General features: G+C 38.6%; 1 protein-coding gene across 1 annotated transcript in view; it reads right to left on the reverse strand.

Annotated features, from left to right (window-relative positions):
- Positions 1-8,369: 8,369 nt before the first annotated feature.
- The window catches only part of CCT6B (chaperonin containing TCP1 subunit 6B), a 34,156-nt gene continuing 29,482 nt past the window's right edge, over positions 8,370-13,043 (reverse strand). Inside the window, 4 exon segments of the mRNA XM_012449425.2 lie at positions 8,370-8,414; positions 8,417-8,469; positions 10,364-10,466; positions 11,764-11,897. Of these exon segments, the coding sequence (XP_012304848.2) occupies positions 8,370-8,414; positions 8,417-8,469; positions 10,364-10,466; positions 11,764-11,897 (335 nt within the window).

Raw genomic sequence — 13,043 nt, forward strand, 5'->3', positions numbered from 1 at the left:
CTGCAGAAATTTGCCTAAGTAGCCAGGAGTGTAATGTTAATCCCTAAGACCACTGGAAAGATGGCCCCAGACCATGTCAGAGACCTTCACAGCAACCCCTCCCATCACAAGCCCAGAGACCCAGGAGGAAAAAGTGGTTTTCTGGGCCAGGCCCAGGGTCCTCATGCTGTGTGTAGTCTAGGGACTTGGTGCCCTGTGTCCCAGCTGCTCTAGCCATGGCTGAAAGGGGCCATTGTAGAGCTCAGGCTGTGGCTTCAGAGGGTGGAAGCCCCAAGCCTTGGGAGCTTCCATGTGGTATTGAGCCTGCGGGTACAGAGACGTCAAGAATTGAAGTTTGGGAACCTCCACCTAGATTTCAGAAGATGTATGGAAACACCTGGATGCCCAGGCAAAAGTTTGCTACAGGGCCAAGGCTCTCATGGAGAACTTCTGCTAGGGCAGTGTGGAAGGGAAATGTAGGGTCAGAGCCCCTACACAGAGTTCCTACTGGGGCACTGCCTAGTGGAGCTGTGAGAAGAGGGCCACTTTCCTCCAAACCCCAGAAAGGTACAGCCACTAACAGCTTGCATTGTGCACCTGGAAGAGCCACAGACACTCAATGCCAGCTCATGAAAAAAGCCAGGAGGGAGGCTATACCCTGCAAAGCCACAGGAGCAGAGCCGCCCAAGACAATGGGAACCCACCTCTTGCACCAGCGTAACCTGGATATGAGACCTGAAGTCAAAGGAGATCATTTTGGAGCTTTAAAATTTGACTGCCCCACTGGATTTCAGACTTGTATGGGCCCTGTAACCCCTTTGTTTTGGCCAATTTCTCCCATTTGAAATGGCTGTATTTGCTCAATATCTGTATCCCCATTATATCTAGGAAGTACTAGCTTGCTTTTGATTTTATAGGCTCATAGGTGGAAGGGACTTGCCTTGTCTCAGATGCAACTTCGGACTGTGGAGTTTTCAATTAATGTTGAAATGAGTTAATACTTCGGGGGACTGTTGGGAAGGCATGATTAGTTTTAAAATGTGAGGACATGAGATTTGGGAGGGGCCAGGGGCAGAATGATATGGTCTGGCTGTGCCCCCACCAAAATCTCAACTTGAATTCTATTTCCCAGAATTCCCAGGTTTTGTGCAAAGGCCCCAGTGGGAGATAATTGAATCATGGGGGCTGGTCTTTCCCATACTATTCTTGTGATAGTGAATAAGTCTCACAAGATCTGATGGGTTTATCAGGGGTTTCCACTTTTCCTTCTTCCTCATTTTTCTCTTACCACCGCCATGTAAGAAGTACCTTTCACATCCTGCCATGATTTTGAGGCCTCCCCAGCCATGCGGAACTGTAAATCAAATTAAACCTCTTTTTCTTCCCAGTCTTGGGTATGTCTTTATCAGCAGCATGAAAACGGACTAACACATGCATTAAAAATAGATAGGTCCAGCAGTCCTAGCACATAGCAGTCTTAGCTAATGTGAACCACCCTCTACCTCACCCCTAATTTACAAACATAAAAATGCTAGAGGAAATATATGGCTTGCAATGAGATACCACTTCATACCCATTAGGATGGCTGTTATCAAAAAATAACAAATATCAGTGAAGATATAAATTAGTACCCTTGTGTACTGCTGGAGAGTATAAAAATGTAAAGAAATTCCTCAAGAAATTAAAAATAGAATTACCATGTGATACAGCAATTCTACTTTTTGGTTTATATTCAAAAGAACTGAAGTAGGGACAAACAGGTATTTGCACACTCACGTTCATAGCAGCATTATTCATAATAGTCAAAAGGTAGAAATAACCCAAGTGCCCATCAATGGATGAATAAATAAATAAAATGTGGTAGGTACATATAATGGAATATTATTCAGCCTTAGAAAGAAATTCTGACACACACTACAATATGAATGAACCTAGACAACATTACGCTAAGTGAAATAAGCCCGTCATCAAAAGACTGTATGATCCCATTCATATAAGGTACATCGAGTAGTCAAATTTATAGAGACAGAAAGAAGAATGTGGTTAACAAGGGCTGGGGGAGGGGGAAATGCGGAGTTATTGTTTAATGGGTATAGAGTTTCAGGTTTGCAAGGAAAAGACATACTAGAGATAGGTGGTGGTGACGGTTGCACAACAATGCACATGTACCTAATGCCACTGAACTATACACTTAAAAGGAGTTAAAAGGGTAAATTTCATGTTATGTATATTTTACCATTAAAGTAAATAAAGAACAAACAAAACAAAAACAAAAACTATATGGCTATGCCTAAAAAAGAGAAAGGGAAGTTTTCTTCAAAAGGAAGCCAAAACAGAGTGACAAACTGAAGGTGAACTATAGAAACCAGAGAAAATAAGAAACTAGATGTAAAATGTAGTCTAAATGTCAGGCTTTTAACACCCACACAGAAACAGGGCCACACTTGAAGGAAGCAGTTGAAGCTAAGGCCCCTAAATGAAATGAGAGCCTTAAAAAGGCACATTCATGGAGGCCAATACAGAGGCTGGATGCACTCCACCCACCTGCCAAGTGAAGTAATGGGAAAACTTGCTCTGCTCAGGATGCCTATGAGAAACTGAAGCTCTAGGCCTACACCATGCTCAGGTGTGGATCATGAAATTATACCACTTGAGGGTTTTTTTAAAAAAAGGTAAAAATGGTCCCATGTTTATAACTTGCCATTGAGAGTGCAAATTGGTATAAACCCTATGGAAGGGAATTTGGAAATGTGTCATAATAATAAAGCCTGTACAATAGCAGAAAACAATGAGATAATATTTTCAAAGTGTGATAGAAAACAATGGGTAACTTAGTAAACTATCACTTAATAGTATGAAGCAATAAAGACTTTTTGAGGGAAACAAAACTAGAGTATTACTACCAGATATACACTAGAAGGATAAAGAAATACATAACAGTAAGAAAGAAAGTGAACCCAGAAGGAAGACAGCTGCAAGAAAGAGTGGTGAACAAAGAAATGAATAAACATATGGAAAATCTAAACAGAAACTGACTTTATAAAATAATAGTGATTATTACTATAACTAATTTAAGAGATTTAAAATTAAGATGAAACTAAAATATTGAATGAGAACACATTTAAACATAGGAGGAATTACTATATTTAAAATGTTTTAAGGCCTTTGTATTATTAGAGAGGAGCAGAGTTACTGTGTTAAGTATGCAATTAAAATTTTTAAATTAACCCTACAGTAATAAAAATAGAATATATCATTTCCAAACCATCAGAGAGAAAAAATGGGAGTAGACAAAATTGAATCAATCTAATCGAATGTAGTAAAATGAGAAAGCATTTTTTAAAAAAAAGCATAAACAAAAAGTATCAAAATTATATGGTAGAAATAAATCTATCAACAATCATCAAAAATAAACTAAACTCACCAGTTACTATCCAAGTAAATTTTTTAAAGTAATAAAACTGGCTGGACTCAGTCGTTTACTCCTGTAATCCCAGCACTTTGGGAGGCCAAGGCAGGAGGCTCGGTCCAGCTCAGAAGTTCCAGACCAGCCTGGGCAACACAGTGAGACCCTGTCCCCAGTAAAAACAAAAGTAAATGAGCCGGGTATGGTGGTGCACACCTGTAGTCTCAACTACTTGGGAGGCTAAGGCAGGAGAATCCCTTGAGCCCAGGAGATTGAGGTTGCAGTGAGTTATTAAATTAATAAAATCTAGCAATAATGTGTTTTTAGAGACACACAATACCTAAAAACAAAGAAATTTCATAAAAAGATGAGAAAAGACACTAGAAAAATAGTATCCTTTCCCCATCCCCTGCACTAAAATAGAGCTGGCATTGCTAGACAAATATAAAACAAGACAAGACTTTAAGGGAAAAAGCATCATTTTATAAAGCATTTCTATAAAAATATAAATTATCAAAACAGCCTCAAAAGGAAATCAAAAACATGAGAACTGCCAGGCACAGTGGGTCACGCCTGTAATCCCAGCACTTTGGGAGGCAGGTGGATCACAAGGTCAGGAGATTGAGACCATCCTGGCCAACATGGTGAAATCCCATCTCTACTAAAACTACAAAAAAATTAGCTGGGCATGGTGGCACATACCTGTAGTTACAGCTACTCAGGAGTCTGAGGCAGGAGAATTGCTTGAACCCAGGAGGTGGAGATTGCAGTGAGCTGAGCTCACGCCACTGCACTACAGCCTGGATGACAGTACGAGACTCCGTCTCAAAAAAAAAAAAAAAAATGAGACTTAAAATAATGAAGAAAATTCAATCAGTAGCCAAAAATCTATTACTTCCATTTAAAAAACTACTAGGCTCAGACAAAACTGTCAAGAAATAGATAATCCTCTATCTTACTGACTCAAACTTCCACAGAAAACATACAGTAATAATTCCTCAACTCATTTTATGAGGCTAATATGTCACTGATTCAAAAGTTAGACAAGGAAAGTAGAACAAGTAAAACTATAGGCCAACAGTGCTTATGAATACATGTAAAACCCTAAATAAATATTAGCATTGAGTCCACCAGTGCATAAATAGTATCATATTTCATTGAATCTAAAAATGTCACTCATTATAAGATGCACCATTACTTCATAGACTAAAAGAAAAATGCTATCACTTCAACCATGACATAATACTTTCTTATCACTCATACATTTTTTATATTTACCATAAGAGCTTTTTAAATATATTTATACAATTTTTTATCATATATCATTCCTCCGCATTAATAACATAGGCAAAATAAATAAGGTAAGATACTCTTAAGACTTCATATTCAGAGTCCAACTCTTCTAAATCATTTTTCAACTTAGAGTCTCTGACACTCATGCTCACCATCAAGAAGTGGTAATGCAACATTTCATGAAAAAGTCTCTACTATCATCTCTGGTATTTTCTTCTAAGCCATTGATACATATTCTGAAAGTTTTGATGTTGAAGGTTTTTCTTTAACTTACTGGAACATGACATTTTAGTACAGAAACACACTGGAGGCCAGGTGGGGTGGCCCATGCCTGTAATTCCAACACTTGGGGAGGCTAAGGCAGGAGGATCACTTGAGGCCAGGTGTTCAAGACCAGCCTGGGCAACACAGTGAGGCCCTTTCTCTACATACATACATACATACATACATGAAATATACTGGAATATCCCCTGCTTAGATTTTACAAGTAGAAGCATGGATTCCCACTTGATGTAAATAAGCCCTTCCCACTTGATGTAAACAAAACTTTTTAAATATATATGTATATACAATATATATATAATTTATTATATCAGTCCAGATTCAGAAACTTGTGGTAAGCCAGTTGCAGATAGTTTCATTTCACCTGAAAAACTATATTACTTTGACTGATACTGTAATTTTCAAGTGTATAACATGTTTACAGATGTGCCCTGCATTAATGTTCCTATTTTGGTTTTTGTTGCATCTCCTGTCTGCTTGCCAAAACCTAGGATGCTTCAGGCTCATGTACAACTGAAAGCAGAGGCATCCTTGAGCATTAAAGCTTTATAAACTAATTGGAAAATGCAATATACCACATAACTGAAGTAAAAACAAAAAGGCTGTATATTTGTGGTTTTTTAAATAAAATTTTGCATTTTTTTTAAAGAAATACACTGTAATACTCCAAAATTGCTAAAATGAATGAATGAATAAGTCTCAAAACCATTAAGTGGGAAATAAAAGCACAAAAGTATATTCACAGAGTGAAACAATTCATACATTTTAAAATCCCAAGAAAAGGCTGGGTGTTCATACCTGTAATTCCAGCACTTTGAGAGGCCAAGGCCAGGGGACTGCTTGGGGCCAGGAATTCAAGAACAGCCTGGGCAACATAGTAAGACCCCATCTCTACAAAAAAAAGAAAAAGAAAAATTCACACCTAAGAGCTAGGTGTGGTGTTGTATGCCTATAGTCCTAGCTACCCAGGAGGCTGAGGTGAGAGGATTGCTTGAGCCCAGGAGTTTGAGGCTGCAGTGAGCTATGATTGTGCCACTGCACTCCAACCTGGGTGACACAGTGACACCCTGTCTCTAAATAAATTAAATAAATAAATACCCCAAATGAATTTTTTATGTTGTCACAGATATGCAAAAGAATAAAGAGTGGCCGGGTGCAGTAATTCACACCTGTAATCCCAGCACTTTGGGAGGCCAAGGCAGGTGGATCACCTGAAGTCAGGAGTTCAAGACCAGTCTGGCCAACACGGTGAAACCCCATCTCTACTAAAAATACAAAAGATTAGCCAAGCGCCATAGTGGGTGCCTGTAATCCCAGCTACTCAGGAGGCTGAGGCAGGAGAATCACTTGAACCCGGGAGACAGAGGTTGCAGTGAGCTGAGATCGCACCACTGCACTCCAGACTGGTCAACAAAACCAAAATTCTGTGTCAAAAACAAAAAAAGAAAAAAAGAAAAGAATAAAGAGTGAAAAAAAAGTGCATAGGAATTAATGATCATCTCTAGGAAGGAAGGGTGGGAAAAGAAGTGGGTAGGGGAGTAGGTAGGGAAGTGGGTAGGGGAAGTGGCAGCTTAACATTTTGTACTTTGGTATTTCTTTAAAGAAAATCTGGCTAGGTGCAGTGGCTCATGTCTGTAATAACAGAACTTTGGGAGGCCGAGGCAGGCAGATCACTTGAGGTCAGGAGTTTGAGACCAGCCTGGCCAATATGGCAAAACCTGGTCTCTGACAAAAATACAAAATTAGCCAGGCATGGTAGCAGGCACCTGTAATCCCAGCTACTCAGGAGGCTGAGGTAGGAGAACCACTTGAACCTCAGAGATGGAGATTGCGGTGAGCTGAGATCATGCCACTACACTCCAGCCTGGGTGACAGAGGGAGGCTGCCTCGAAAAAAAAGAAAAGAAAATCTGAAGAAAATACGGCAAAATGTTACTATTTGTTAAAGCTAGGTGAAGGCTACAAATGTGTTTACTATACTACTTTCTGTCTTTTTGGTATATTTTAAATATTTCAAAATGTAAACATGTTACACAGAAAAGATATGGCCATATGCATGGTATGCCCATTATAAAAGGACTATCCTATAGAAAAAAGACAGGCTTGAAAAGGAGATCTTTGTTTATAAGAGCAACAAAAATTGGAAACAGAATTAGTAAAATAAATTGTGGTATAACCATACAATGCAATGCCATGTAACCATAAATAAATGATGGTTCAGAAGTCTAAATACTGGGCCAGGTATGGTGGCTTGTGCCTGTAATCCAAGCACTTTGGGAGGCCGAGGCAGGCGGATCACTGAAGGTCAGGAGTTCAAGACTGGCCTGGTCAACATGGCGAAACCCTGTCTCTGCTAAAAATACAAAAATTAGCCAGGCATGGTGGTGCACACCTGTAATCTCAGCTACTTAGGAGGCTAAGGCAGGAGAGTCACTGGAACCTGGGAAGTAAAGGTTGCAGTGAGCCGAGATCATGCCACTGTACTCCAGCCTGGGTGACAGAGTGAGACTCTATCTCAAAAAACAAAAAAAAGAAGTCTGAATACTGACTTAGAAAGATGTTGACAGCACATTAAGTGAAAAAAAGATCATAAAATCACAGGTTCTCAACTAAGGTATTAAATGGTTAAAGGAATCTTCTCCTATATGCACAAACAGGCCCAAGTTCCATTAATGCACCTGCTATATTTTAGTCTCTTATCAACCAGCATCCATGGAAGGAAAACCACAAGAACTCTGATAACAATAAAAAGCATAATAGATTAATTCTAGAGTTTCAAACAAGAAAGATATTGTTATAATATCTATACTGAACAGTTGCATTCTAAGCCAAAAACAATTATTTCCCACTGTTGGTTTCAACAAATCTCATCTTTCCAGATGAGACCTGTTCCATCTTACCATCTAGTCAGAGAGCTACATAAATTGTTGATCATATATACGAAAAAGTCAGGTAAATATAATAGATGATATACAAAGTAAATTGAGTCAGATACTATAAACAATGCAATCCAAAGCTATATTCCATATTTTTAAGAGGAAAGAGTGGCAGCAAGAAATCACTGAAAGAATTTTGAGAGAAAATGAAAGATTTTTGTCCTACTACATTTATAGCCTCTGATAAATTAGAAATTTACTTGGGTGCACTAAAACTCTATGTTCTTAATTAAAACTTGCCAGAATGTTATAAAAACTGCAATAGCATATAACATATATGTGGGGAGTTAGGACTCTTGGGGAAATATTTCAATTATTATTCCTTTAGGTAAATGTATTTCTTATGTTCTTTATACCTTGATGAAATATTTTTGAGACTGTTAAGACCCGAAACATATAAACTGCATTTAATGTGTAGAAATTCAGAATGGCTCAGGCTACACAAAAGTAGTCAGATATAAAGGGTACTAAATTTCATCTTCTCGAAGAGTTGATTTTGAATTCAATCACCTTTTGAGAGAAGACATCCCAGCTCGCATAATTTCATCAACCAGGAGAATGTTGGTGGCAATCACTGTGCTAAAGAAAAAGATTAGAGAGTGAGTAAAGCCTACCTAACCCACTCTTAACTTTTTCCCCCAGCAATCTTTAGCTATGTAGGGTACTTTGTTCTTTAATGATGTTGGTGTGATATTTTATGAGACAAGGCTATTATAAATAGAAATGTCACCCTTTTTAAAAAAAAAAAAAACAACAGAGTTTAATTCTTGTTGCCCAGGCTGGAGTGCATGGTGAGACCTCAGCTCACGGCAACCTCCACCTCCCAGGTTCAAGCAATTCTCCTGCCTCAGCCTCCCGAGTAGGTGGGATTACAGGTGCCCACCACCACACCAGGCTAATTTTTGTATTTTAGTAGAGACAGGATTTCTCCATGTTGGCCAGGCTGGTCTCGAACTCCTGACCTCAGGTGATCCACCTGACTTGGCCTCCCAAAGTGCTGGGATTACAGGCGTGAGCCACTGTGCCCAGTCTGACTCTCAAGTTTTAATCTCCAACCCAGACCTCTTCCTTGAACTCCAGACCCATATATCCAACTTTTTTTTTTTTTTTGAGACAGAGTTTCATTCTTGTTGCCCAGGCTGAAGTGCCATGGCAAGACTTCATCTCACCATAACCTCCGCCTCCCGGGTTCAAGTGATTCTCCTGCCTCAGCCTCCTGAGTAGCTGGGATTACATGTGCAAGCCACTACGCCCAGCTATTTTTTGTATTTTTAGTAGAGATGAGGTTTCACTATGTTGGCCAGGCCGCTCTTGAACTCCTGACCTCAGGTGATCCACCCACCTCAGCCTCCCAAAGTGCTGGGATTACAAGCTTGAGCCACCGCGCCTGGCCCAACTTCTTTAATTAAAAGATTGCAGATGTTTCAACCTTGACTCTGCCAAAACTGAATGCTGATGTCCTCTCACCCACAACCTGCTCCAGCCAATCTTTTCCACCACAATTGATTACAACTCCAACCTTCTGCTTATTCAGCTGACTTCTCTACAGAGTGGAAAGTGGCCAGAGTGATCCTCTTAAACATAATTAGGTCATGTGCCTGGCCAACGTGGTGAAACCCTGTCTCTACTAAAAATACAAAAATTAGCCAGGCATGGCAGCTGGCCCCTGTTAATCCCAGCTACTCAGGAGGCTGAAGCCGGAGAAATGCTTGGACCTGGGAGGCAGAGGTTACAGTGAGCTGAGATCATGCCACTGAACTCCAGCCTGGGCGACAGAACCAGACTGTCTCATAAATTAATTAATTAGGCCATGTCACACCTCTACTCAAAATTGCTCCCTGCTCCTCTAAAGGAAAAGTCAAAGTCCTGAGACTGGCCCAAATGCCTCTGCATGATGTGACCTTCTGTCACCTCTCACACCTCCTTCCTCCTTCCTCAAAAACATCAGACACTGGCTTTTCCACTGGCTGTTCCCTTTTCCTAGAACACTTAACCCCAGTTGCCCACATGGCTAATTTCCTCACTTCCTTCCACTTTTTTCAACAGACATCTTCTTGATGATGCGTATCCTGACCAACCTCTTTAATGTGCCATTCTTTCTCCACCCTCCTGCACTAGCATTCATGATCATTATTATACCACTCTTTTTCATATAATTCATTACTTTCTAAAATGCTGCAGGAGTTTATTTATTAAAGTTATTATTTACTGCCTACCTTCTCCCACTACAACATAAGCTCACTGGGGCAGATAATTTTGTCTGTTTTGTTCTATGTGAAGCCCAAGAGGAAAACAAGCACTTAATAACTATTTCTTAAATGAATGAATATTTTTTAAGAAGCTCAAAAATAAAGGCACCTAAAATTTAAATATTGAAGTTACCCAAACCTCCACTCCTTTACTAGAAGATCTGGATAACTGAAGAATAATCTCTTTATTAAGCAGCTAATTTTCCTTCACTTTCTTACCTGTATTCAAATCTATGCCAACAAGTTGTTTTGATTCAAAATGCTCAGCCTGAACTTTTACTAGTGTTTCCTGTGAGTCATAACCAGCATTCTGAGCAAGAACCTTTAGGAATAAAAAAATATATATAGATGCATAATACCTTCACATATATCAAATATAAGAATACTCTTTAGTCTTGTAAAAGCACATCTATAACATGGCAATCATCTCCTTTTTCCACTTTTAATCTAAATCAAATTATTATTTCATCTATCTAGCAGTTTTTATATTTATTTAAACATTTCCCCTTTGCACATCATACTAAATTCTGAGGACATCAGAGTTCCCCATTTCCAGCCTACTACATTCATTTCCCTCCTTGCAAAAGGTTTTTTTTGTTTGTTTGTTTTTTGGTTTTTTTGGTGTGGAAGGAAGTACAGTGATGTTCTTGTTTCCTCTAGTGCCGCTAGACACATACCCTCCAATTCTTCCTAGGCACTTGCTAGGGAAACCAGAAAATTTGCAGCACCTTTGTGCCCCTCCTCTTCATGAGGAAAGTCATGACCCATGGTAACAGGGTTGGAGATACCCACACTCCAAACCAGGCTCATTTCCAAGTGGTCTCAAATCACCAGCTGATGAGGAAAAAGGTACCACCAATGTATTCTGGGATTACCAATTTCTGTCAACAACAGGATCATATTGACTTTGCTGCTCTAGGGAAAGAAAAAATAGAAATCTAATTCACAAAGATTTCAAAAATTATGAATAATTTTAATAGAAATTAGCAAAGAGATTTTGCTAGTATTATTAATAATGTTTTAATTCATGGTAATAGCATCTTTAAAGTAGTTTTAGGTTATTTCTAAGGTGGTTCAAAACCAATTAAGGCAAAGATAAAGGAATGGTTGTTTTCTGTCCTTAGGTTGCCACATGGAAAAATTCTGTTTTCTCTTTTTCTAGGAATTATAATGGTGATGACAAACGCAAGGTTATATCCAGGAATGCTAAACAGCCTCAAGTCCTCACTCTTTACAAATTGATTGCATTTGGATACCACTAACGAAGCAAAGATGTATCGTAAAATCTAACTAAATTTTAAGTTCTAAACTTTTTCATTATGATTAGTTAATCACGAGTCATTTCTGAAGGAAATTTTTGGAGCCGCTGTAATTTTTGGAACTCAGAGAAGCAAACAAGGGGGTAAGTTGGCTATTTCATGAGACAGTGCAAGGATTCTGGGCTGTTATCCCAAAAGTTTCCCTGCTTTAGTTGTAAAATATCTAAGAGAAAACTGTATAAGAAAATGCATATAAATGCCTGTATGTCTACTCCATTAACTATCAGATAATATGGGCAATTTGTAATTAAACACCTTTGTGTCTAACCAGTTGTTATTTGGCGGAAAGGGTAGCTATACCTTGGGAATAATGAGTAAAGCATCAGCAAAAGCTTGGACTCCAAGACGAGCTCTTCCTGTTACTCCGTTCTTGTACATAATAAGAGCTTCAGCCATTGCCACTTCAACTGCACCAGCCCCAGGAACCACACAACCTATCAGAGAGAAAAAAGATGATTGGCAAAACATGCCATAAAGACCAAAAAAAGAGATAGAGAAAAAAAGCAATTAACTATTCAACTATGTTTTACTGTCTACAGAAATCAAATAAATTGCACAGCTCAATAATTAGTTGTCTTATGAAACATCCTGAGGTTATATGTCATTAAATAAATAGGCATAGTACAGATAACTGGCTGCAAACAGCTTATCCTCTGGTAAATTAGAATAATTTCTTTTTACCTTAATCTTACTCTTTTATAACTACTTTTTTTTTTTCTGAGATGGAATATTACTCTGTCATCCCGGCTGGAGTGTAGTGGCATGATCTCAGCTCACTCCAACCTCTGCCTCCCAGGTTCAAGTGATCCTCCTACCTCAGCCTTCTAAGTAGCTGAGATTACAGGTATGCACCACCACACCCAGCTAATTTTTATATTTTTAATAGAGAGGGGGTTTCACCATGTTGGCCAGGCTGGTCTTGAACTCCTGACTTCAAGTGATCCACCCACCTCCACCTCCCAAAGTGCTGGGATTACAGGTATTGAGCCACCGCACTCAGCCTTATGACTACTTTTAAGAGGTCATTATTTTTAATTTATATTGACATGTAACTGATTACAGTATCTGACATGAAAATGTTTTAGGCCAAGATAATTTGACCATAGTTTTTGATAGGGAATTCTTGGAACTCAATGAAGTATGTGTTTTTTGTATTGGAGCAGAACTCAAACTGCTATCTAAGAAAAAATTTAGGTGGTACTATTTTCTAAAGCAAGAGTTTTGGATCAATTTTCACATCAGGATATGACTTTTATATCTGCTACTTGTATGGTTTCATAAAGTTTATGACTGTTATTTAAATCAGTAAATTTGCTTCAGAATCACCCATCTTTAAAACAAAACAATACAAACGTAATCTCCCCTTTTATCTCACATCTTTTTAAAATTATTACCCCTTTTTTCTGCTTCACTTCACAATATAATCGCTCAAAGAGTTGTTTACCTACCAGATGATTATATCATTACCTCCCATTCACATTTTTAAGAAGTTCCTTGTTAAATACAGAATACACTCAAAAGAATATTTATATTTATATATGTAAAATATAAAGAATAAATGTACAAATAAACAAATGTAT

This window comes from Aotus nancymaae, unplaced genomic scaffold, assembly GCF_030222135.1.
Source record: "Aotus nancymaae isolate 86718 unplaced genomic scaffold, 86718_ANA_hifiasm-v0.15.2.pri h1tg000072l, whole genome shotgun sequence".
NCBI lineage: Eukaryota > Metazoa > Chordata > Mammalia > Primates > Aotidae > Aotus > Aotus nancymaae.